General features: G+C 44.0%; 1 protein-coding gene across 9 annotated transcripts in view; it reads right to left on the reverse strand.

Annotated features, from left to right (window-relative positions):
- Duox (dual oxidase) overlaps positions 1-27,143 on the reverse strand; it is a 545,810-nt gene that overhangs the window by 289,424 nt on the left and 229,243 nt on the right. For all 9 annotated transcript variants that reach the window (XM_075889290.1, XM_037429312.2, XM_037429311.2 and 6 more), the window contains 3 exons: positions 14,636-14,696; positions 7,563-7,659; positions 990-1,068 (listed from right to left, as the gene is read on the reverse strand). In XM_075889290.1, coding sequence (XP_075745405.1) covers positions 990-1,068; positions 7,563-7,659; positions 14,636-14,696 — 237 coding nt within the window. The remainder of the gene's footprint in view (positions 1-989; positions 1,069-7,562; positions 7,660-14,635; positions 14,697-27,143) is intronic.

Consider the following 27,143-nt stretch of genomic DNA (forward strand, 5'->3'; position numbering starts at 1 on the left):
TTCATTGGTGTTCATGTAGGTGTATATTGCGGCATCTTCATGCCAACGTATTTCCTTATGACACCGAGTTGACCTACACCACGTAGTCCACATACGGTATGAATGACCTTCATTTGGCAGCCATCTTTTATTTCGTTAGCAGAGGACTTTAACTTGTATAGTTGGTCCAGCTTCCTCATTTCTTTACATCTCAAAACCAGGATATGCATATGAAAGATGCCATAGAGGAAGACTCTGGAAATTTTGACAATTTGGTGTTCTCCAGCGTATACTGACATCGCACACCACACAAGCTCCTACCATTTCACCTTCATGGAAATGTGACTGCCGTGGCTGGGTTCGAAACCGGGGCTTTTGGGCCAGCAGCCCAGCACTATAGTCACTGTTAGCAAGGCGGATATGCTCCAGCTTCTTAGGCGCAGAAAATACAACTTTCACGCCACAGCCCTTATAAAGAAGGTACAAAACACGGTATGTGTAAAGATCCACTGCCATCTTAGCTGTCTTCTCACCCATGTCATGGAGACCATTACTGTGAGAGCTTTCGTCGCTTTGACAAATGACCAAATGCTTGCATTGCGGCAACAATGCGGCATTCTGAAACTCAGCCTTTTGAACATTCCTAGGATGCCCCCCTTTTGCATGTGTAAGAACACCTTTGCGTCAGGTGGACCATCTGGACAAGGGTGGTTATCCACAGCATGTTTTTGCTTCTGTTGTAGGTCCGAATCTCAGAGACCCCACCCTCTCACCCTAATGGCAACAGTGACAAGGATGGGATGACAGCAGCTGCGATGGTCACATTTCATTGAAGACAAAATGATAAAGGCTCATGACTGTGCGATGTCAGTGTATATTGAAAAACACCAGATGGTCAAAATGTTTTCATCATTCTACACTACGGCATCCCTCATAATCTTATCGTGGCTTTGGAACATAGAAGCCCAGATATTATTATATTAGCATCAATCATAAAATTATATGCTCACCTCAGAAAGCCACCATGTGGAACACAGTCGCAACGCTTTGAATCCATTCTTGGTGTCAAGGAAACGGCATGAGCTATCCCTGAAAAAAAAAAGTACAAAAAAAATACTTTTCAAGCATATAATGGTCACTCCGGGAATGTACCCAAAATTTGCCTTCACTGTAGAAATGTGTTTGGTTGATTAAAAACAATTACCTTGATTACATCGACGGCGAAAATTCAACACAGTGTGCAGTGGGCCCAGTCACATTGCAGTGTGTGGCGACAAACAACAAAAATGTTTTTCTGATAACAAGTAAAGGCTGCCAAACTAGACCGTCACAAAATATTTAGAACCACATCATCAAAAAGTAGTGCTTTCACTGTCTTTTTATCTCTACTTTCAGTGGTCCCTGTTGCTTGATGCCATACGTCTGTTCTGTACTACGATCTTGAGCACTGTCTACATGAAATAATGCTGGGACTTGATTTTCCATCGAATTATTTTGTACCTTATGATTGTTCTACTGTTGTTTTTCAAATCGACCTGCCACATGCATTCGAGACTCTTGATTCTGTGTCGTGAAGGCTACGTTCTGTTGACTACGGTATATTCACCTACCCCATGGAGCTGCGACGTATATCGACGTCTTTTCCTATTCACGTGAGGGAGATCGAGATTACGCCATGTCACCTAACGCTACCACCCTCTATTCACTCAAGGTTATGTTCTTGACACGATTATCAGTATGAAGGACAAAGCGGCATGTCTCTCTATTGGGAACTTTTGGATTTTATTCTGAAGTGTTGCCAAGAGGCATATGCTTTCAAACCTTTTCTATTGTCTGAGACTAGCGCAACTGTGCCTTAACAGAGGATACGCCATCACCTGCCAGTAGTGAGTTAGGCATTACACCAGAATGCATGGAAATATCATCGTCTTTGACCTTCTGGCTAACTATGTGAGCGTGCTTCCTGACCCTCTTGCATCTTACCAAGACATCTCTGATATTTATTATCGGCCCCTAGACCGAACAATCGTCATAAAGCATCAGATTAACTCTGGCGATGAAAAATCTAGCACAACAGCGGCCCTATCATGTTTTCTTTACTGAGCGCCCCGTAAAGATGGCTAGAATGGGGAGGTTTGATAAGCTTGGCTTTTTTGCTTGACAGAGAGGGTACTTCGACATGCCGATGCCACTAGAGACGCTGATGGCGCGGGTAGTCAGTGGTGCACTTCGCAGGCTTTTCGTGCAATGCGCTGTTCTTTTCTTCACAGGTGGTTGCTGCTTTACAAGTACTTTGTCTATTGGTGCTTCCATCTATCAGTGCTTGTGCTAGGTTTCTATGAAATGCATGAAGATGCCAATGACAGAAAAAAAAAAGATCCAGCATCGGTGTATTGTGCCTGGGTGCAAAATTTGATGCCTCAGCTCAGTCGTAGCTTTCCACCAGGCATCTCTAGCTCCCAGATCACACAACCAGCCTTACTATGCATCACTGGTGCCAGCACACTTAGCTTCCATGGCTTCTAACATGCCCAACCCACCTTATTATCCACCATGGCACCTAACAAGACCTACATGCTACTATTGTGGATATCGTGGAGATATCGCTCGTGTTGCAGGTGTCAGCAACACGAGTGTCATGGGTTTGACACTTATGAATGAGACGATTTCACCACTGAGGTCACTTTCTAGTGCCGTCCTTACGCTACACTTCACAGCCTCTCTTCCTCTCCACAAGGAACGCCTGAAATGGCGCCTCGCTGAAATGGCGCTCGGCAATGCTCACCGTCCCCCCTTCGTCGCTTCACGTTGCCACTTCGACCAGCCTTTCAGGTCACCAACCGTTGCACGGAGAACTAAACTATGCAGCTTTTGGGGGAAAATGTTCATTTAGCAATGTTATAAAAATTTCTCAAGGACTTCCCCATAACATGATACCTGTTTTGATAAAAAGCATAGCAGTGGAGACATTAATAGAGACTAGTGCTAGTTTGCCAGTCATTCACAGTGATTTGTAAGCACATCTCCACAAAATCACTACACCCTACAATGAAGCTACGTGGCTCGCTGCTCAAGAGGATGCCATTTGACCTTCCGCCCAGTACACTGTTCGTGTCCACACTGTTGGAATTCTGCATTATATACAATTTGCAGTTCTTATTTTGTGTGCCCAACAGCTCATATTAGGGTGGGATTTTCTTTCAACACCCTCCTCCTCCATCTGCTGCCGGCAACGCGTTCTCCATATGAACGATACGATCTATTCGCTTCACACAAATGACAGACCACTTGTTTTTTCGCTGCAGTAGACACTAAGCTGCCTCTGTTCAGTTAGCGAATTGTTACAATTATGTCCGATGTCATTGATCGTGGCTATACGCTTGTACAACCATCTGCACACTATGTCACCAGAGGAATAGCCTTTGCATCAGGGCTCGTCTCTTTCGACGCTGGTTTTGCATTCGTTTGTGCAACAAACCCGACGTCTGAAAATATACTGGTTCCGAAGAGCACAAGGTTGGCTTGCATAACTACATTATAGCCTCTCTTTGTAGATACTCTTCAAGAGGCTTCATCTGCATTCATCTTTGCCCTCAAAGCTTCCATCAGCTCCGACCTGATTTCTTCACAGACTCAACAGCTGCTTGCCTTGCTGACCAAGCACGAATTTTGGTTTGATGTCGACTCTCCTTTATGGGAACAGACGTGTGTCAACATGCATCGGACCGAGACCGACGGTACGTCCATCGTTCGTCATTGACCATATCGCGTATCTGCAGCTGAGCGGAGGGTTATTAAAAAAGAACGGCGACATGTTGAGATGGAAGATAATACGCTCTTCTGATAGTCCTTGGTCATCACCTGTCATCCTAGTATGGAAAACAAATGGTTCTGTGCGGTTCTGTGTAGATTACCGGGTGCTAAACAAGATCATGCACAAAGATGTATACCCTATGCCACGTATAGATGACGCTTTGCTTTCGCTACAAGCAGCCCGGAACTTCTCGAGTCTTGGTCTACGTTCGGCATACTGGCTGATACCGATGCATGAGGATGATAGAAAAAAAACTGCTTTTTCAACAATAAGTTCAATGTAATGCCCTTCAACCTCTGCAATGTGCCCGCAAGATTCAAGCACATGATTGACACCGTTCTGCAAGGCCTGTAGTAGAAAACTTGCCTGTGCTATTTGAACGACAATGTTGTTTTTTCGTAAACCTTTTGTCAACACCTACACCGTTTAGTGGAAGTTGTCACGTGCCTTGCTAACGCTGACCTTCAGCTGCATATGAAAAAGTGTCGTTTTGCCAGTAACACAACTAAAGATGCCCTGCAACACTTTTTGAGTATGGCCCGAAAATGGTGTTGATCATTAGTAAAGGCTCCAGAGAACACACAAGCCAAATGTCATAGCACAGCACGTGGCCTGAAATTCACACTTAATAATCAAAGTCAGATAAAAATTGTTTTCTCTTCCCTTGACAAATGACAGAAGACGCTCAAAAATCACTCCTAGAATGCCCATCTATCTGCCATTGGCTGATTTGAACATGGCGCGCTTGGTTGTTACGGAGATCGCCGCAAGAGGCCGTCACTTGTCCACACGTGCACGCGCGATCGCACTAAAAAAACGGTGTAGTCGAAGAAAAAAAAGTGCTCAAGGTTACGAGGCTGTGGCGTTGAATTTGTGAGGCAATACTCACTTCCGGTGAGTTAATTCCCAGGTTACTCAAAAAAGTGTTTCTGGGCCCCTTTACGGTTAGGCCACATTGTGAGTAAGGACAGCATTCATCCTGATCATGATAAGGCTTTGGCCGTTCTTCATTTTCCTCACCCCGAAAGGCCCAGTAGACTTACGCAGTTTCCTTGGCCTGGCTTCATACTTCTGCTGATTCGTACGAGACTTTGCCTTGATAGAGGCACCTTTGCACAAATTACTCAGTTCTGGTGTTTCCTTTGACTGGCATTCCGACTGTGTTAACCATCTGAAAAACTCCTTCACATCAGAACCAGTGCTTTGCCATTTCAATGAAACGGCACACACACTCCTGCATACTGACGCTAGTGGTCATGGTATCGGTGGTATTCTCTTGCAGCGGGATGAGTCACAATGTGAAAGGGTCATTGTGTATGCAAGCCGTGTCTTGATCAATGCCGAGAAGAATGACATCATCACTGAACAGGAGTGTCTAGCTGTCGTGTGGTTGGTGCAGAAGCTTCGGCTTTGCCTAGATGGCAGTCATTTTATTACCATTACAGACCACCATGCCTCACGTTAGTTTTCCACACTCAAGAATTTATCAAGACGCCTTGGCCGATGAATTATATGTCCTCAAGAATATGACTTCACTATTATTTACAAGTGCGGTAAGAAGTACAAGGATGCAGATTCGCTTTCTCACAGCCCATGTTCTACGGCACTGTCCTCTGGTTCTGCTTCCAACTTCAGAGGTGAACGCTCGGATGGTCCTTCCACGTCTGTTTCTTCCTTAGCCGTCATTGACAAGACACCTCCTCACAGCCACGGCTCCATCGTAATGCACCAACTTGATGCTTACTGTAGACGCATCATAGACCATGTTCAGGGGAATTCGCGACCACCTAATGCCAGCCTTTCCCGACAACTGAGACAGTTCAAGCTCGATAACTGTGTTCCTTACTGTCACGTCTATCACTCAGATGGTCAACACTGCATGCCTGTTCTGCCTCGCTATCTTCAAGTCGATATTCTTAAGGCCTATCACGACGACATGACTGCTAGTCACTTTGGTTTTCAGAAAACGTACGATCGCATTGAAGGTCCCTTTTACTGGCCTAGTCTGTCTGCCAGCGTAGCAAGGTTTGTTGCTTTCTGCAACTTTCGTCAGCACCGGAAGCTTCCAACATCACCTCAAAGCGGAAAGCTGCAACCACTTCCATGTCCATCAGCACCATTCAAAGTAGTTGGCGTTGATCTGTATGGTCTTCTTCCCATGACTACCAATGGCCATCGATGGATCGTGACAGCTGTCAACAACTTGGCACGTTCCCTTGAATTGTCCCGCATGACTCCAACCTTCATTTCCGATGTGGGTACATTTATGCTTCAAGTTTTGATTTTGTGACACGGTGCTCCTCGTGTCATCCTGAGTCTGCCAGTACAAGACTCTCGTTCACGATAAGGGAAAGAAGTGTACACCTAAGGGCTCATTTTTCCGTGTTTTGACACAATATAATTGAGATCTAATAGACAATAATGCCAAGGAAAGTATATGAGAAGTTATTAGACCAAATTTTAATGCAAATGTATAAATATTCAGCAGGAAGTTCAGGGGGTCTGGTACGTATAAAAAAAACCCAAAACACAAGCGAGTACATATGAAAGTATGAGAGAGAAATACTTTTGTGCCTATATATATATAAGAAAAACAAGTGTATACTTAAGAGCTCGTTCTTCGTGTTTTACACAATACTAATGAGATCTAACAGACAATAATGCCAAGGAAGGTATAGGGAAAGTTATTAGGCCAATTGTAATGTAAATGAGAACAAAGAAAAGTGGGTGAAAAGATAACTTGCCGTGGGCAGAATCCGAACCTGCGACCTTCAAATAACACGTTCAATGCTCTACCACTGAGCTAACATGACAGCCATCCCCCAGCCACTTTATTGGGTATCTGTGTCAATTTAAACGTGGGAGTGTTAGTCAGCGCCACTAGTAGCCATGGTAGCGAGTGTGGCACACTCTTTATGAGCCTGTTTGGAATCACGTAGTATACACTTGTACACGTAGTATACACTTGTTTGCCTCATTCATTAACGAGGGTCTCGTACTGGCAGACTTGGTGCCTTTAAGTTGTATACAGGGGACTATTAGTCAGCTGCCAGTTAGTAATAAGTTCACATGCTACGTGATGCCAAACGGGCTCATAAATAGTGTGCCACACTTGCCGCCATGGCTACCAGTGGCGCTGACTGACACTCCCACGTTTAAATTGACATAGATACACAATAAAGTGCCTGGGGGGATAGCTGTCGTGGTAGCTCAGTCGAAGAGCATCGAACGCGTTATTCGAAGGTCGTAGGTTCGGATCCTGCCCACAGCAAGTTATCTTTTCACCCACTTTTCTTTCTTCTCATTTACTTTACAATTAGCCTAATAACTTCCCCTATACCTTCCTTGGCGTTATTGTCTGTTAGATCTCATATATATATATATATATATATATATATATATATATATATATATATATATATATATATATTTATATATATATATGAATGTATGTATGTATATATGTCTACTGAAGAAGTTTTTCCAACGAGCCAAACGTACTTGGAGAGAGAAGAGACACAACTTAGCAGTTGTCTTAATGTTATTTCTAACGGTTTTGACCCGTGGGCCAGTCTTTGTCAGGGTTTGCGAACCAGTGCGACGATGGCATGATACATATATATTATTTTATGTGAACATTTTTTGTTATTCTCAAAAACACATGAGGCTGCCAGCTGGTGAGCATGCAGGACCCAAGTTAAGTGCGAATACCAATGGCGTCATTACCAAGCGATCATTCATTATTAGGTAGAGTGTACCAATGGCTCACCTGCGATATATGCCAGGAGGGATGGATGTATGTGGGAACCGGAAGGCAGCGGCCTGAAACTCATGACTGATGCCTGGATGTACGTCTGGTTTGTATCCTGCATATACATGTCATGTCAAGTCAATATTTCGCTGCAGGCATCTAAGGCAGTATCTCTACACAGCTGAGGCAGAAAAGAAATCTATGGCAGTAAAGTCATACTCCGCTACAATGAATGCCGGTTGAACGAAATTTCCGCTACAACGAAAAATTCATGATTCCCCGTCAGCAGTCCATAGGAGTGAATGCATAAATATTGTCGCCATAACGAACACTTTTTCTTCGATCGTCCCGCTTCAATGAAATTTCACAATGCAATTCCAGGCTCAGATACTTATTTCTATGTAGTAAACCCAATCGTTAACATTTATATAGATTTTCAGAGCCAGAAAATGCGTCAACAAAATTTAAAACATGCGTTGGCACCACCAGAAACCGCCGCTATACCAACGCTGTTCAGCAAGCATGGGTGCCGCCACGGAGGAAGGAAAGGTAAGGAGAGGGCATGCCCAGCCAGCGCAGGGCGTAAAAAGTGTGGCGGAAATGACATCATGGCGGCCATATTCACTAGGCACAATGGCGGCGTTGCTATGGTTACGTGTTGCGCAGTGGAGCTGGTCTAGCAGTGAGCGGCCGCAGCTGGCGGCAGAATGTGTGCCTCCCCAGGTCTCGTGCTGAGCCGTGGCGGACAATATCTGTGCTCTGCGCCGTGTTATTGGTTACGCAGTGTTTTCCTTGCTGTTACATTACTCTTGGCAACGTTTACAAATCCCTGTGTCCATCACGGGGTTTCAACAGTGCGTAGAACAAGTGCATATTTATGTGTCGTGCGGCGGATGACGCGGATGAAGCAGTTAGTGTTCAGCAAAATTGCGTTGGGCACCATGACGAAGCTGAATGACGACGAACACCTTGCAGGTCAGCGACGGTTGAGCAGTGCTCCTGCTTGTGACAACTGACGGCGCTGTTGAGCCCAGCAAGACGCCGTGAGGACCATGTGCACATACGTAGTTTCGTGTTGTGTATGTACAGTAACAACTTGCTTGTGTGTATTAAAACACCTTTTCTGTTCCGCTTGGTACACTCTCCACCAGCATTGCATGTAATCTCAACGTAACAGCAACCACGTTCAACTGTCACTAGCACCGTGCTCAGTCACCACGGTCGCAGAATGCTGACGCCGGTGATTTTCACGCGGAACACGGACACAGTGGCAGGACGCTGCGTCGGCCGCGTGGCGGAATGCAACCGTAGAAGGCGCACGACCGATCGTGTTGTCTGTACAGTTGCTGAATTAATGACGTGAAAGCACTCGCCGTTGTCAGTGCATCTAGCGCGCCTTCTCTCGTAGTTGCTTCGTTGTCGGCGAGCTGTTACTCCCTGTTATTACTCGTACGAAGCGATTTCGCTGAAGGTGTCCCGCTGGCTCAGAGTGATGAGCCCAGTTCTATTAGTTTCGGATCGTCACGACACACGCGCTGCGCAGCCCACGTGCTTTCCGAGCCGGAGAGGGAGTCGCGCCTTCTGCTTCGCATTCATATGTAAACAAGAGAGGATAATTTGCCTAGTCAATATGGCCGACTTCCGGCTTCATCGCGGCTTCACAACGAGTGACGTCAGGGCCTCTTCTTACCTTTTTCCTTCCTCCGTGGGTGCCGCCATTGCTCGATAGTGATGGCAATGAGACTGCCCTGCTTTTGTTTAGCCACTGGCTTGCTTTTGAGCCGCAGACGCACTGAAGCTGAAGCTCAGCCGTTCAGTTCATGACTTCCTTCTTGCAGCTGCTGGGTGCAACCGTGGCACGATGCCTTTTCTGATTCCGACGCCTATCATTATGTTTGCACTTGGTCAGTGTGGTAATCAGAGCGGCTGTTCGTCCACATTATAAACAAGATCAGCTAGCCGCGAGTAATGGATAATAAAAATGGCATAAAATAATGCAAAAGTCGCCGCTCCATGATAGCCAGCCTCCATCACGGCATTGTCGGATACTTTTGACGGCGGACAGCTGCTGATGTTAATGTGTTAATGCAAGTGTTTAGATTGTTCTCGAAAGCGGTTTTAGGCATTGTTTCAGCATGCTTTTAAAGACAACAGTTTTTCTTGGGGACTTTCGACACAAAAATTTTGGTCTGCCTGTCTGTACATTTGTCTGTTTGTCCATTCTTAACAGAATCAGGTACTTGCAACGGTCGACACCATCCGCAGCGCCCACCAATGTTGCTCAAGGTTGCGCGTTCATGCTTGTGCAATTGTCAATTAAAAAGCAATTATTGCGCATGTATGGGGCACCATAAGAACACGTGTATATTCTGCATGTGCGTCTATTACTGGAAACGGCATACGTAAGTAATTTTAAGGACCGTAGCGCTTATCACGTTGCGCTGATCATGCAAGGCTTGCACAGAATGGGGAGTGTTTCTAGCGCTTTGCTAAGACGAGACGGTGGTTGCACCTACCCGTCGCCTTGGTTTCTACACCTTATCACCTCTGAGATAGGCGCACACAAACGTCTCAGAGCCACACGCTTTGGTTTATAAGAAAACTGCCAGATGGCGCTCATGTCTCACGTGTGTGGTGTGACTTGATGCGTTCGTTCGTCTCCGCTGCACGCTCGAAGCACTCTTAACGCAGTGCCACTAGAATACGACTCACCAATTATCTTGCGCAGAACATCAAACAAATGTTTTGTTCACTCTCTCCACACGCAAGACTATTGTCTTTCGACGACATTTGCAGAAGCATGCAGATACGGGGCCAATTTTTTACGAAGGCCTCGCTATGCATGCGTGCGAATCACGTCGTGAGGCTGCTGGGAAAGAATAGAAAGCAACAGACATTTTTGGAATTTTAAGAAAAAACGTTCCTTTGTTTTGCTAGCTCAGCTCAGATATATTTTTTTCAATTTCACTAGAACGAAATTTTCGCTTCAATGAAATTTTTTCCGCCCCCTACCAGTTTATTTGTAGCGGGGTTCGACTGTAGCTCCAGATCACATCATGATGCTACAAACTTGAAACCTGGTTGACCTCTCCGTCATGAAAATTGTTATAATGCGAAAGTAAAATGCTAGAATCCCCCTAGTTAATTTCAGAAAACTCTATGTATGTGCCAGCTGGTTGGTGTTCGGTTGTGAAGTAGGAGTATGTGTGGGTTACTTGCTTTGCTGTTGATGCATGTATGCTGCGGGTACGTGTTGGTGGGTGGAGCGGTGGGGGTTATCTACTTTTCGAAGCTGCATGATCTTTCACTCTTTGTGGTAATGAGAATAGCAGCTATCATTTTTATGGCAACAGCAATTACGTGGACACTTTCGGCTGATTTTTGCCATCAGCGTCACTCTTTGTCACTGCCGCCATCATGCCCCATATAAATAAATAAATAAAAGCCACAAAGAAAAATAATTCAGAAAAATGTTTCCGGCGTGTAGAATTGAATGAGGGATCTCTCGCTCAGTAGAGCCTGGCGTTCATCGCTGAGTCACCAAAGCGCACGTCCTCCACCGTTCTAAACGCCGAAGTACGCTGATTTCAGAAAAAGTAGTGTGTTTTCAGCATTACCAACGAGATGGCACAGATGGCACATTATAGGCTTTAGGACAAGTTAGGGCAGTTGAGCCTATACGCGCGCGCTTATCTTGCAATGACCAAAAACTGTACGTCTTCGGCTTCCACCGGAACGATGGCATTGTAGTTACACAGCGCACACAGATTGCTTCGCTCACTGGAGCCACCCTTATGCAAAAGTGCACTTTTAATTACAGTGACAACAACTGCAGACCCTGTTAGGTTGCGCTCATCTTGTGTGTGTTTTCTTGAGTCATTTGTGCGTGTGTAGCGCGCAGCACGTTTCTATCTACTTGCATTCTTAACATGGCATTCCAATTTGTTGTTATTGGATTCATTGCTTCGCCCTTGCGTTGAAACTGTGACTTTTTTTGTTCTTCCACAAAAAACTGTGCACATATTCTGCAGAATTAAATGCTGCGAAAATTCTGTAGAAGTTCTGCAGATGTTCTGCAGACATTCTGCGGGTGTGCTGCATCCTGAGCTACTTCAAATGCTCTGCAAAATTTCTGAAGAACAGATGTACTGATTGCCTACTTGAAGTTGACAGGAGTGACAGAAAGACTGTTACTTGTCTGTACGCGTTCAGCATTGCGGGTGACAAATGTTCTGCACATTGTCAGCAGATAGGGTGCAAGTTTTTTCTAAAGGGTGATAAATCGGCATAAGGATATCCTGGCAACGCCGTGCGCGTTCAATGCATTCGTGATCTAGCGCAACCACATGAAAGCATTAAAAAACAGTTTAAAAATGACGAGGTACAACCTAAATTTCAACAACATGAGCTAGCGAATTGTTCTGTAGCAATGAAAACAGGTTAAATATTTATCTGGTTCGCCTGAGGGCAGAGTTTTCACATGCCACCAAGCAAACAAGCAGCTAATCATCGCAAAAGAAGCCGAAAGAAAGCAGTGCCTAAAATCAGAGAAAATTTAATTAATTGACCTATTCCCCAAAAAAATTTTCAACTATAATAAGAAAAATTGAGCACTTGTGCCGTGTTCTTTGCTCTTTGTTCCCATCGTTAGGCAACGTTATGTCTCTGGTAACAATGAAAAATATGCCTCTTAAATATAAAGATGAGCTGGAAAATCACCAGGGGCGAGACCGCGAAATATAAGTTGGGAACAGTTTCAGGAGCAGCAAGATTTCAATTTTGGAGCAGAAGAACCTTGCTTTAGAACAGTTAGTGGCATTTAATATGCCATCCTGGGAGCTTGAAAAGACAAAATTTTTAGCAACGTGGAGACACCAGTGCACATTTCAATTGGCTAAAAACACATACAACAATGAAACAGATATCGAAGGAAGTTTCGAACAGATTATCGCTAGGTATGAACTGCACTACCTTTTTACATACCTATTTAGCCCTCGTAAAAAAACATGTTTAAAATCATTTCAAGTTTAAAAATATTTTTTAAAAAGTTTTCGTTGAAAACTAGGTTCCAAGGAAGCATTTAAATGAAAAATGCTTCACACTCAAAAATAAATTCCAAAATAGGAATCACACAATTATCATACATGTATACCAATGGGTCTTCGCTTGAAGAAAAGTCTAACGTGATAGTGTCAAGTGTACTGCAAATTTTTAAAAGACAACAAAAGCGTGCCGCACCGGCATTCGCAGCCACCTCATGCGGTGGCACCTTCAAGAGTGCTGTGCGGGAACCAAGAAACCTCGCCGCGCCGACTATCTTGTAAAGCGCGTGCGCATGACACTAAGTGATAAGCGAACGGTACTGATAAGGCCTCTTCACTCGAGCAACCATGCATTATTATTACGGCCCACGTTGGCCTGTTCTGTTTTCTTTAATATCGTAGGTCATCACCATCAATGTAGAACTTCCGATAATACATTGGCTCCGCGTCTCGCGCAGCGCAGCTAAGAAATTTGTGTCGACGCAAACGAACCGCCGAACGCACAGAGGCCGGTTTTATTGCAAAAAAAGATAAGAATAGAGAGAAAACGAAGTAAGCCAGTCACACTGCAGAATGGCCGCCGACTGAAATACCAATTGAATGTAAAACTAAGTCTAAAAGCTTGTGTAGCCCAGAGCTGGCACGCAGCGATGCCTCTTGAAGTGCTTGTTGTGAGTTTTTGTTGCAAAACGGAGCAGTGGCAAATCACAATTCATCTGGGCCACGTTATCACCGACGCGTCATGAGTCACGGATAAAGAGCTGAAGCACATGCCCATTGATATCATTTAAAATGGTTTGTATATGCGTTCTGTCACCACGGCTTCGCAAGTAACCAAGTTTTTCTCTCTACCTGCAGACACCGATGTGCAAATTTTGCATGCGATAGCTTTTTAAATAGAAAATGGAATGAGAACACGCTTGTCTAAATAAATGGGTTGCACGCATTCTGTCGCTCATGGAAGCTATCTTGAGAACCCATGTACATGCCGGAGAACATCCAGGAGACGCGTCGCATGCAGGAAAATAACTCTACGTTTACAGTTACTCACTCACGCCAAACGCGCACGCGTAGATGTGGCCGCACGCAGCAGCGTCGACATGAAAACTGCAGCGACGAAAAGAACATGCTACACACAACAAAGAACCTAAGAGTCAACACCGCTACCCTTGCCACCCAACTCACTGGTTATCGCCAGGTGCCAGAGGCACCAGAACACACAGCCTAGCTACTAGAAGCAGCACACTCGATGCACGGCAGCCCATTTTTGCAGGGTCACACATATTTAAAACAGTTTCGAGGAAATTATGGTGGCACCATGGGAGCCTTCATCCCCAAAAAAGTGCAAAGTAGGAAAAAAAAACACACGCTTGGTTGCATTTTATTCGTCGACTGGGCCCTTTTTCTCTTCGGGATAGAGAAAAAAGTTTTTCCCCTCTTAGGCTGACAACATTTCAAAACTCTAGCTTTTGCCGCTGTTCTGAAGCAGTTCGGCGCAGTTGTCATGATTTTTGTGCTTTTGGAGTAGTGTGGCACAAGAAAACAGAAAGGTATAAAAAATCCACAATATGCACAGCTGTCTCACCTCTGAATAACTTCAGTTAATTAGTACAGCGAACATAGGCACAATTATGAACCAAAGCACAGATTTACTTTTCAACACTGCATTTAGCGCATTCACCATTAAATTTTAATGCATGCTTGCCAGTGCATGATTAACCCTGTTTTTTTAAATTCTTAGAACATACATTTCACTTCAAAACTAACTACTGAAAGCCACAGACAAAGACACTATTAGTGCACGTGATCATGATCACTTAAAAGTACATTTTCTGGAAAAATTCAAATAACCCCAAAAAACCACGATTAGAGGCCGTGAAATTCGTTAAGCTCGGCACACAAGTAAGCCACTATTACGTGGTTGGCATGCATTGAGCGGAACTGGCAACTCTGCCTGCAGGAGCCAATGCAAGTCTGACAAAAGCACGGCAGTATTTCAAGGCAGATATGAACACAAAGCTGACTGCAATAGATGGATATTGCACTCACCTGTGTACTCTGTAACATTCTCCCCCAAAAGCACCGGCACGTACTCATACATGATGACGTTCTGGGTGAGAGAGAAAAACACTGCATTTAAATCACACGAAACGATTTAGGATACAGCACTACAGCTCTAAAACACTGATAACTTTTGAAGCTGTGGCATGATTCCAGGAGAGAGCATAAGAGACTACTATGCAGACTAGGCATCAGCATCACAAGTTTTGAATTTCAAGACTTATGTTATACTAATAGTTTTATTGTTTACAGCCACTTCGCTTTTACATATTTCACGTAAAAAGTGTTTTGCTTCTGGTTCGTTGCCAAAAAATTGCAGTCAAGGGTGAAAGATTGTTGTTTCACATTTACTTTCATCACCAATTTTAAAAATCTAGTTTGCTTTCCTGCAAAAGAACATATATAATAGGTGCTCGACTGAGGGTTATCATTCATTCACATTTTGTTACAGTAACTTTAAAGGTCTTTAATTTGGCGGGAGCTTTATATATTAAATGCAGAAAACGCAAGCATGAACAGCTTGTGTAGGAAAACATGCTGTTGTAAAAAGCAAGAGCTTCAAAGTGGCGAGGCTGTATCGGTGTTGGAATCATTTACGAAGGAGCAACATAGTCTCAAGTTGTCAGGACAGCGGTCTAAACAACCCAGGAAGTGGTTCAAAGAAATCTGGTGAAAATTTGGCAGTAGTAAATAATATGTGGCTTGAGGAAAGGAAGATGCACGAGTTGCTGCAGCCCTTACGAATGAACGGCTCAGCACCATGATCGGTATTGTCCTAAGAGAATGTCTCTCTGCCCGGTTGAAGCAACACGTGCCAGATATTTAGAAGACAGGCGGCAAACAATCACTGCAAATTGACACTGTAGCTGGTGATAGCAGATGCTACAACTGTGTGTGATGAAAGTCATATGCAAGCAGCCAGCATAAAATTTCTAAATAAGTGCTCATGATATCACTATACAAAATTAATCAATCTGTCATTAAAAAAAATCAGCGATATACCGTTTATACTTGATTCTAAGCCGATGTTTTTTTTTTTTTCGAAAAAATGATGTGTGAAAATGGGGGGGTCAGCTCAGATTCGAGTACTACGATTTGGTCGCCGCTGCCGCCTGCCTGAAGGCTCGGCCGCGCTAGCGGCATTACGGCCCTCGATGCGCCAATCTCAAGGTACCGGTTTTGCATGCCGGAGATTCATTTTCACAGCATATTATGGTAGCTGCGAGGTGACGAGGCCGCTCAGGCCCGTTCAGCGAGAGCATAGTGGTCTCTATTCCTTTCGTACGGTCCAGTGTCCCGAAATCACGCAGTCCCACGTTCACGCAGCGAGGGAGCGAGGGTCGTCGAGCCGGCGAGATTTCACGTTGGAAAAGCCAAGGAAAAACGGGAGGACGTGGATCGTGCCACTTGATTGCCGCCGATGGATGGATGAATTGACATGGCCCACAGTACAGTGGCTAGAATAGGGAAGTGTAATGAACGCACCAGCTAGTGCGTAACGCAGTGGGAGGAAACCAGTCACGGGCCCGGTGGACTGCTTTTCACATTGAACCAGAAATTGACGGAAAAATACTTAAAGAATCGCAGAGGGCCAAACCAAAAAAAAAAAAAAAACTATCGGTTAAGAAGAAGGTGAAGGAAATGAAAACTGACATGTGAAAAATTGGCATGATTAAGAAGTCCGCACTAGAGATCTATTGAACTTTTAAGCAGGAAATAGCCAAGGAAAGGATCTATGATAATACTCGGGGTAGTTCCCAACTGTTTGAGGCCAGGACAGGAGTATTGCGAACCAAGACATATCGGGCCAAATACGAAGAGGTAGACACGGTATGCAGTGCATGCGAAGAGAAGGAGGAAACTGCCGAACACTTGATAATGTTCTGTAAAAGGCTTCACCCCTTTGGTTTACGATGACGAAGCAGAGTTTTTCAAAGCACTGGGGTTTAGAGACAGGGAGGGCAAAATAGACTTTAAGCGGGTAGAATTAATTAGAAGGAGGTTATCTGATTGGTGGCTAAAGTCAAGGCACGAGTGAAAATTAAACTATTCACTGCAAAGTACCAGTCCTATACTTCACTATTTAAAGGAACAAAAGAAGATAAATTTAGTAGTTGGTTTACTAAGTATTACAGCTAGGTGGCGTTAGCCGCCACCCTATCTAAGGGGTATAGCCACATCAATCCATCTAATCTATTTAATCCATCCATCCATCCATCCATCCATTGATCCCGTCATCCAAGGCGGCAATGCGCTGCGCAGAGACGGGAATCAACCACGTGCACCGGTAGTGGGAAACATTTAAAATACATGTTGTTGCTCGTGCACGGCCTCATATGGCAACCAAGCAAATATGTCAATTAGCTTCTGGAATTACAGGATGCCTACACGGATGCGCGACAACTGAAATATCAGCAGGGTACCAAAATTGAGCGTGTGACGGCACTGAAACATTCTATCGATGTGAAGTGGTAGAAGAGTGGGACAATGAACTCAGTTGTGAGCCATTGCTTGCAACACCTTCCAAGGCGAACCATCATTTCCTGAAGCACTAATCTGTAAATAAAGTCTCATCATTTGTAACATGCATGGCTTGCTATAGCTACTTATGCTAACGCAATATCAAGCTCATAGAGACGAGAATCATGAGAGATATCTAAATGAAAAACTATTTTCTGCACACTGGTCATACAACCTATTTTCGTGTAGTAACTCACTATCTGTTTACAACAATGCATTCTTAATAGTTGGTCGCACATCTTTTTTTTTTTATCCCCAAGAAAAAAAAAGTTCTTTGTTTCACAGGTTCACCACAGAACATTGTTTCCCTTGAGCTGCAAGCATTGGTGACGCGCCTGAGCTTCGAGTGCAATTCCTCTTTTTACGGGAAGATGCTCGCTCCTTGTGGAGTGTGTTTGTGTAAAACCACAGATGGGTTGGATAGATTGATTAACTTTATTTGGTCCTTCAGAACACGCTTTAGCACGTTGCGGGCCGCTCCAATGTCGGAACAGAAAGACCTAGTCTCTCTGCTGGGTTGCGGGCCCGGTGGACTGGTTCGAGTCCGAAGCTTGTAATAGCACTCTCCCATTTGAAGGGCGTGATGACTTTCCCAGACCGCCAGAGTATATTTTCCAAGTTTGCTATATCGACGCAGAAGATACGTGTATTAGTTGACTGTATTTTGGGATAAATTTTGTTCGAGCAGAGAAAACTTGGTCACTTAATCGGTGAGGCTCAGGCCATGTTGTGCGCAGGCCAGTGTTGCATTTTTGTTTGCAAGCAAGAAACAAGCTCTTCCAAGCTGTCATTGTGAAGCTCGTACGTTGTAGCTAAACCACTTTGAAAACGTGATTTCAAGGGCGTCTACAAATGTGAAGAGCTTCTCTGAAAAGCCTACCCATAGGTGTAGTCACCTGGCAAGGAGGGCAAAAATCTGCTCTATACATTGAGTAGGCTGCGGGCACTCTTTTAGTCACCTAAAAGGGGGGCGAAAAACTTGCCTGATACACTAATTTAAGATGGAGGGGGGCGCTGCAATGAGCCTTCGCTTCCACCCCCCTACCCACCTGAACGGGAATCCTGCGCACGCCTATGAGCCTACTCCTATCAATGCAGACAATTTCGCCATTCACAGTGTGCTCGGAGTGCCGGGAGATGAACCTCTTGTTAAAGTGCAGCTCGCATGCAGCCGAGTTTTCTTGAAGCAGGTTTGTCAGCGCGCGGGATCTCTCTCCGCCACTGCGCGAACAGAGCTTCGTCCTTCCGAACGCCGAACAATGTATGCTTCTTTTTAGCTGACTTGTAGCCTGACGTGGACCCCAGGACGAAGCGATGACTTTGTTTTCGTACTGTGAGAGTGCTACCGCACAAAAGAAAATGAGAACGAAAGTGCCCGACGAAACTGTCGGAACCGTGTAAACAACGGATGGATGGATTGATGTGGCTGTTTCTCTTAGATCGGGCGGCGGCTAAAGCCACCTAGCTATAATACTTAGTGAACCACCAACTAGATTCACCCTTTTTTTTCCCCTTTAAATAGTGAAGTATAGGACTGGTACTTTGCAGTGAATGGTTTAATTTTCACTCGTGCCTTGACTTTAGCCACCAATCAGATAACCTCCTTCTAGTTAATTCTACCCGCTTAAAGTCCATTTTGCCCACCCTGTCTCTAAACCCCAGCGCTTTGAAAAACTCTGCGCCATCATGCTGAACTATAGGGTAGAACTACCTTTATTATCATTCAAAATCATGACTGCTGATTTTTCCTTACTGAATCTAAAATCTATCCTATCTCCCTCATTACCGCAGATGTCCATCAGTCTTTACAAATCTTCCCTGTTGTCGGCTATTAGCACTATATCATCTGCGTACATCAATGCTGGTAGTGCCTGTTCAATGAGTTTTCCTTGTTTGACGAAAGAGAGGTTGAAGCCAAGTCCACTTTCCTCTAATTTGTACAACGTATAAACGACTGCACGCTTCCCTGCGGCTCCTCCTTAGAGGCTTCAGTGCGCTCCGTAGGCGCTGCTCGCCGCTCATCACACTTCCCTATTCTAGCCACTGTACCCACAGCTAGAGGTGTGCGCTGAGGCGGTTTCTACCAGCGACAGCGTGGAGGTCGTTCTGAGTTGGCGGCAGCGGCAAATGTTGATCTTGCAAAATTATCGGTGGCAGCACATGACCACTTTTCGTTGGCGGCGGCACTACCGGCGGGGTGAAAACCCAAACTACAATTTAAAAAAAAAAAAGCTTCATTGCTGCTTTTTCTCTGCTTATTTAGCTGAAAATCAGTACTTTTAACAGTAATGCTTGAGAGAATAGCATGGAGATGTAAGAGAACTGGCAAACACTCCGTAAATGATTTGTTTTTCAGCATACATATTGAATATAAGTTCTGTCAGCGCGCCCCGTTTGTTCACATAGCTAACACTGTATCACAAGAAATTTCATTTCTTTTTACTCTCACAGCAGTTTCATTACATATGCTAGGTATTAGTCCTTATTAACTTATACTTTGTATTGTTTTTACTTTCAAGTAAGTGTTAATCTTTTATTTATTATCAAATGTACCACTTGCCTGTGTAATGCCCTCCGGCCTTGAGACTCCTATTAAATCAATTGATAACGAAGGAGCCTCTTTTCAACGGGTAACTAGAGGAAAGTGCAGCTCACAGTCTTCGTGCGTAATGTACTGCTTTTTTTTGAGTAACAGACAGGTGGGCAATTTATGTAGGTCAAAATGGCAGTAATTCATGAAACGCACGAGAAAGGTGCTAATTTTTTTCCTATGAAGGGCACTGCTCAGCGACTTATGATGCAAGTGCTACAATGCAACGAATACAAAAAGAGCGAAATGAATGACTACATGCGCGTTTTCCTTTGTTTCCATTTTCAAAGACTCCATTTTTGTAAGACGCAAGGAGGTGCAGGTGAGGTAGGGTGAAGAGCAGTGCCTGAGTCTCGTTTGTTTGTGAGACCCCTTTCAATCTACATACCAGCCCATACTCTCTCACCCTTTCGTTCCCTTAAAAGAAGTTCTGAAACAATTTTGAAAGCGAGATAACCTGTCAAATAGATTTGTGTAGATACACACATCATCTGCAAAATGTAAACAAATATTGTCGCCCAGAACGTAGTCAAAATTAATTTTGGATTGCGTGTCGCCTACGGCATACTAATTATGCCTTCGTCATTCGGGTAAACAAACAACCACCCCCGGCGCCACAAGTTTTGTGTTGGCTGCTCCTGGCGAACCATTTCAATGGAAAGAGGGGCAGACTTGTACGGGAGTACAAAGGCTAGTGTTCGAGCTTCAGTGGCGTTTTTTGAAGGGGTCACGCATATTTGAAATGCTGGAGAGGAAATCACAGGAGCGCCCACGAAACCTCCTTGAAAAGACTTGTCAACATGGTGATTCACATGCACGCAGTTTGTTGCGTCCACCTAGCCAGTTAGCTTTGCACGAAAACCCAGGATTCCTTTCCTCCATGCGAAAACCCCTCTGGGTCTCGCCTCACTTGGCGCTCTGTGGAACCAAGACTTCATTGCGCGCTCAAGCAAACGAGCTTCTCGGCTGTGGGTCGCAAAAAAAAAAACACACATTTTTTTGCGTAAGTGCTTTTTTTGCTCATAGAGTCCAAAAAATAGGGGCTATTTATGATGCGCACCAGTCTTATCTCCTATCACAGTGTGTTGGCGACGGGGGGGGGGATAGGGTGTAATGTACGACTGGAAGTGATGAAGTGATGATGGTCGTAAATTGAATGATTGCTGCAAAGGCTTTAGCAACGCCTCATTGTGCAAAAAAGCCTCTCTTTTCATCTTGCTGTGCTATCTCCATGCCTTCTCATGACCCCCCCCCCCCCCCTAAAATTTGCTTTGTGCTTGCCAGCTGCAGGTGAAGCGAGTTTCAGGTAATCCCACCAGCCTCCCAGATCAGTTACTGCAGGCTTACCCTGAAAAGCAACCATACACGTAGAAAAATTTTCGAAATCACCTTTCTCGGACAAAAGAAATCTGAACAAACGTGAAAACTGCAATCAAAATAAGCAATTATTCAATCACCACTCGTCACCACTGCGGTGGAAGAGAGAAAATAATTCGTGACCTCGGCACCAACGGTTATTTACAAAGGCGCCTATTTGCAGAGCCCTCCATAAGAGAAAAGAAGGGGAAAATGTGACACCAACCGCGCCGCAACGTAACGTCTCGATCCCCTACATCATGGGCGCCAGCGAAGTTAAAAAGGCAGAAGTCGACGTTGCCACAAGCCTTCCACCACAATCGGCAGTTTCATCCGCTGGCCCAAAGACCTTGCACCTGCGGGAAGAGCGCAGGGCGTTGTGTGCAAGATCCTGTGCTCCGGCTAAACCAAGATCTTGTATGAAAAAATATGGGAGCACAGGAATGACTTCGGTCTATTTAAATAAACAGTGAACGAAGCACAGAGGCGGAACATTGTAAGCGGGTTGGCCATCATACTCAAAGGCTTGCAACGACTCGTGGCAAACATCTTGGGCCTTCTCACCCCTGAAGAAAAAAGCCAACCAGGTTTCAAAACTACGGGTTTCCTAATATAAATATTGGCTGGAGTTTTCCGGTTTTTTTTTTTTCGTTTTTCTGTTATCCACACCAAGCATACTTCTGCCGAATGCTCAACTTTGAAATAATGCAGATATCTGTGCTGCACGCCCTAAACTCGGAGAGTAGAGCGCATTGCTGCCTTTTACAGCCTGTCTGCATTCCTTGGGGCGTACAAATAATGCAAAAACTCGGGTATGAGTAACTTGAGCCCGAGAAAAGCCCATGTCGTCAAGCTTTTCGCAGAATGAACTGGGCGAACACAGTGACTGGTGAGGAACCGCCGAAAGTGCTTCCACGTATCAAACCTGACTATGAATGGAAAGGAGTTTGAATAAGAAAAAAAAAAATACAAAAAAGGGGACTCTGGTATGCTGTGTCGGTACAAAGTCCTGAACTGCAGGCGTGCTGGCAAAATATTTAGAAGCTCCTTAAGTTCTCAGCAGGTCACAAAAATCTTTGACAACATTACAGTTTGAAGGAATTCGTTCTTGTCAGTGACTAAGTGTCGCGCACGGCAGAAGCAGTGTGTTAATTCCTGCCCTTTTCCTTCTTGGAACCCACTCGGAAAGCTTTCAACGTATCACAATGCAGAAAGTGATATAAAAGCTGATAGCATGTGTTGTCACTACATTTTTAACAAAACTTGAAATTTTATTTTATTTATTTCACAATACTGCAGGCCAATGTGCTGGCCCAAGCAGGAGTGGATACATCAAAACGTAATTGAAGAAAACAACAGACAATAATACAAAAGAAACAAAAGGTTAAGAAAGAAGGTGACACTCAAGGTCACCAAGAAACTTATTAGAATGAAAGATGTCACACGGCAAACAATTCCAGTCATCGACAGTTCTAGGAAAAAAACTATATTTAAAAGCATTTGATCGGGCAAAAATTGGGGTTAGAGCATGTTCATCCGTCGAGATGGCGCATTGCTATTAGAAATTTTTTTAGCGCAGAGCAATTCTTCAAAAGGGCATTCAGAAGCGCCCAGCCCGTCTCTCTCGTTCTTGTGAATATGTTGTTTTGTGCTTCGTAATTTTCAAGTCGCCACATTTATTCATGCAAAAATGGAAGCGGCGTCTGAGGACAAGCAGTTCAATGCAGGAGAGAGTGAAGGGGTGCTCGATGCTCGTGAATCCTGCTGCCCTGTCACCTTGCAAGCCGCATGATTTATGAAGGTGGAATACAGTGCTCATTCTCCTTTGGTTTCGTACATAATTGTATTGATTGATAGATAGGTGGAGTTGAACGTCCCAAAACCACCATATGATTATGAGAGACGCCGTAGTGAAGGGCTCCGGAAATTTTGACCACCTGGGGTTCTTTTAACGAGCACCCAAATCTGAGCACACGGGCCTACAACATTTCCGCCTCCATTGGAAATGCAGCCGCTGGAGCTGGGATTCGAACCCGCGACCTGTGGGTCAGCAGCCGAGTACCTTAGCCACCAGACCACCGTGGCGGGGCTCGTACATAATTGTAGATCAAACCCAATGTAAATCACAATGTTGCGTAATGAAACTCCCCTGAGTTACTTATGTTTCAGGACATGCTGCACAAGCTACTTTCATGCACTCTTAAAGGCATATTCATTTATTTTGAACAATTGTGAATCACACTAGATACATAATAATGAAGTTACAAAAAATTGTTCAGTCTTTCCTCTCGTTATTCCGATATGTGTTCTTCTCTGAGAAAAGACCATACGAGTTTTCTAGCATGCATGAGCATAAATTGCTCATTATACTTTGTCATAGTCTGCGAACGGTGTACACTATAAATGCATTACCTATTAGCATTAAAGTTTAAGCCAGTGCAATGCATAAAATCACTATTACTTCACTAAAACTTACAGGTTTTTTAGGATAAACCTCTGACGTCTAATTTGAAATTCTAAATTCAAATTGTGAAATCACGCCGGTGCAAACGGCATTAGCTCCACTACCAAATACGCTGAAAACAAAGTTACAAATAGCTGTGCACTTTGGAAGTAGGCAGTGTGCATTAGCTTCTTGCTCATGTTAGCAGTTTAATGTCAATATCTAATCTCACTGGTGCTTTTATGTCACTATTTCATTCCGTGCCTTTAGGTAAAGGTTATCAGCACTTCTATTCGAAGATGTGGGCAAGTGGTTAAGGACCTTTAATGGAACGAGCTCCAGAAATGTGGAGAATTAGACAGATTTACAATTTGGAAAATCAATTCTGTGGCATTACAAGCCGGCACATACACGACTACAAGGCACGCCATAAAATGAGATTATAAATATTTGTAACCATCGGTCATCAAAATAAAAAGATGCCCTCATTAAATTTTTTTTTTTTCGCATAGCACTTACAACAACCCAGACTAAGCAAAATCTTGGCGAATCAAACTAGGAACTCGCTCGAACTCACAGTGGTAAAACTCAGCCGGGCTAACCAGGACTGAGGCTAACGTAAGTATAACTCAGCCGGACTCCCTCAGGGTCTGACTCACACCTCAATCTGAGTCTTCCAATTCCTCTGATAGGCTCATCAGTAAGTTTGCAGACTTATAATCGGAACACATCTCTCGTTCACGGCACGCGTTGGTGAAGACCTTTCGTGTGCGTTCACGATGATGAAATATAGAATAATGAGGAAGAATGGAAGGATGGTAGCTATGCCTACATGACGATAATAGGAATTATCTTTATCGATCTACGTAAGAAACCAACGAAAAACATCAATGCAGCGTAGTAACCAGGAAATACAAGTGCTGGACCTAATACTAAATGTTATTAAAGAGATGCCTACAAAAATGAACCAGAAGCACATGCTTAAAACGGTCATCTAAACCACAGTTGCACAATTAACTGTACATTTTTATCAAACAAATGTTTGAAGGTGGTATGAAGCAGCTGATTTCCATGGAACACCAAAATATCAATGCCAAGTATACCCGCTATCTATATCGCGAGTTCTTTATCTGTGAGGAAAGCTGGGGGATCACTCACACATGACACTTCAATCTGTTTTTATTCGGATGGCTTCACGAGTTTTGCGTTCAATCTTTTTTATCCATTGCCAATGACATGATTTGAAAGAAATTCCTTTGTCATGCGGCCGTGTTTACAGAGATCTGACTGGTCGAGGCCTAGTGACATCTGTATGCTGTGTGAACAACCTTCAGGCACAAAACTGACTTCTTCACTATCCTCTGCATCCCCAATATATCAGTGTCATTGGCAAAGAAAGATCTAGATTGAACGTGAAGATTTTGAAGCCCTAAAAACAAAAAAAGGCAAAGTGCAACGCATGCATAAGTGATCCTTCAGTTGTCCTTGCAGCTAGGTAAAGAATTTGCATTGCTAAATAGCGGGTGCATGTGGCGTTGATAATGGCAGTGTGCTGTTTGTACCATTTTGACACGCTTCTTGTCTTTGTAGTGTTTGGTGTGCAGCTGTGGAACACCTCAGCCTATTTTTCATGAGTGTGCTGCTGGTACATGCGTTTGTGGACTTTCCGTCATAAACATTTTCCTCGATGTCTTGTCAGGTTGAGCTCCTTTGTTTGTTCTTCCGAAAAGATTATAAACCAACTCGCCGAGCTAGCTACATATGTGGAGTCCTTCTTGAAACATGGTTGTGACAAATCTGCATCTAGAGTTGGTTGAATTAGTACGTTCAAGATAGAAACTGGTGAAGGAGAGCCGATTACTTGGTTTGATAGCGCGGAATGGAGCATCGCGCGGTGTGCAGGACAAAGCACGTTGGAAATACAAGCCCACGCTTGTGTTTTGTCTGCATTAATCTTTTGTGCGTTACTTCACAGTTCACACAAACTTAATTTATGGTGATCACCATTTCGTCCAATATTATTGATCTGCTCCACCTGGCGATCCAATGGGGCTCGTCTGTTTGATAGAAAATTTCGTATAATAATGGTCATTTTACCTTTCTTTTTTTATTAAAGGCCATGCATGTGATCCAGTTTTTTTTACTTTTTTTTGTTAATATGCCCTAAACAGCTATCCCTTCCTCAGTTATAACAATATCTTCCATACACATCGTGATTCTACCCTGTCTGTCGCCAGTTCTGGCCCCCATCTTTTGCATTTGAACTGCCTTTATTCTTCGACACGCTTGCACAGTCATAACTATAAATATTCCAGAACCGACTTTCCACACCTTTCAACATTGTTCAAAGCCCACCTCAGATAATACATATTCTCGTCAGCTAGAATATGTCGACAGTCCTCGCCAAACACCACCATCAGCGCTGTCACCAATCGGGATTAACTGAAATACAGTGAATTCAAAAGTATCTTAAAATTCACGTTTAAATCTAATCCAAGGAGCACTCGAGAAGCTTTTTGTTATTGTCCACTTATTTAACTTGAAATTGCAAGTGAACTGATTTCGATGCGTTTGCGATGTGGACAGAATTAAGGCCAAACTGGTGCCAGAAGGTGCAAAATAAACGTAGGCTGAAAAAAAATCCTATTTAAATGGCACGCCGATCGGTTGGCGTCGGCGGTAGCGACGTAGCGCTGACCCCTCGGCGCACACCTCTACCCACAGCCACAAGCGAGAATGGCTACTGAATTGGCTTGTCTCCATCTCAAGGTGTTGCTATGGTTGCGAGACTACCTTTGGCATGAGCGAGTCTATGCTGTGTTTAGAGTTTGTGCCATTAAACCGTAGGTGACCAATAAGCACTGTTTCAATTAACCGATGAATTTTACTGTGCAACACACAGAAATCCAGCCATATGAGCCCATTTAGTTCCATTAATGAGGCATTTTCGTTTAAGCGAGTTTCGTTTATTGGGAGTCCACTGTACTAAGTATTACCAAACTGGAATGTGATAATTGTTCAGCTGCGAAGAGACTACCTTCCAGTTAGAAGCAGGTCGTATTTCAGCTGGTTTGAGCTACAATAAAGCTTGCAGCTGACAATATGCAACTTGAATTAAGCTTATTGCCAGTTTTGTTGTTTGGAAATGTGTTCCATGTCCTTGAGTAACAAGTTGGCCGACTGCCTGAAACACTGCGCAACAACCGCCAGCTACTGGTTCCATCAGCTAGTGGTTCCATCAGCTGCTGGTTTCATTGCCTGCTGGTTTCATCGCCTGCAGGTTCTATGACCTACAGAGATGTCCTAATAAAGCAGCAATGCTGGAACCAATAGCCATACAGAAGAAAATTTTCACCTGGGAAGTGCTTTACCTGTAAGGAATTAAAACAACAAATGAAGTCTGCTGTATTGTTTAAAAGTAAAAGAGGTAACTTGTGGCCTAGAGTAACATTCTTCCGTGTTTATTATTCATTAGTATCACAGCCATGATCAACCGAATAACATTCTTCTTCTTGCCTTATTGATTTCTTTTTGCCTTATTGGTGGTTTCGTTTAAACTTGAACAGCTGCACCAATCCGCTCGCATT

The sequence above is a fragment of the Rhipicephalus microplus genome, chromosome 1, assembly GCF_043290135.1.
Source record: "Rhipicephalus microplus isolate Deutch F79 chromosome 1, USDA_Rmic, whole genome shotgun sequence".
NCBI lineage: Eukaryota > Metazoa > Arthropoda > Arachnida > Ixodida > Ixodidae > Rhipicephalus > Rhipicephalus microplus.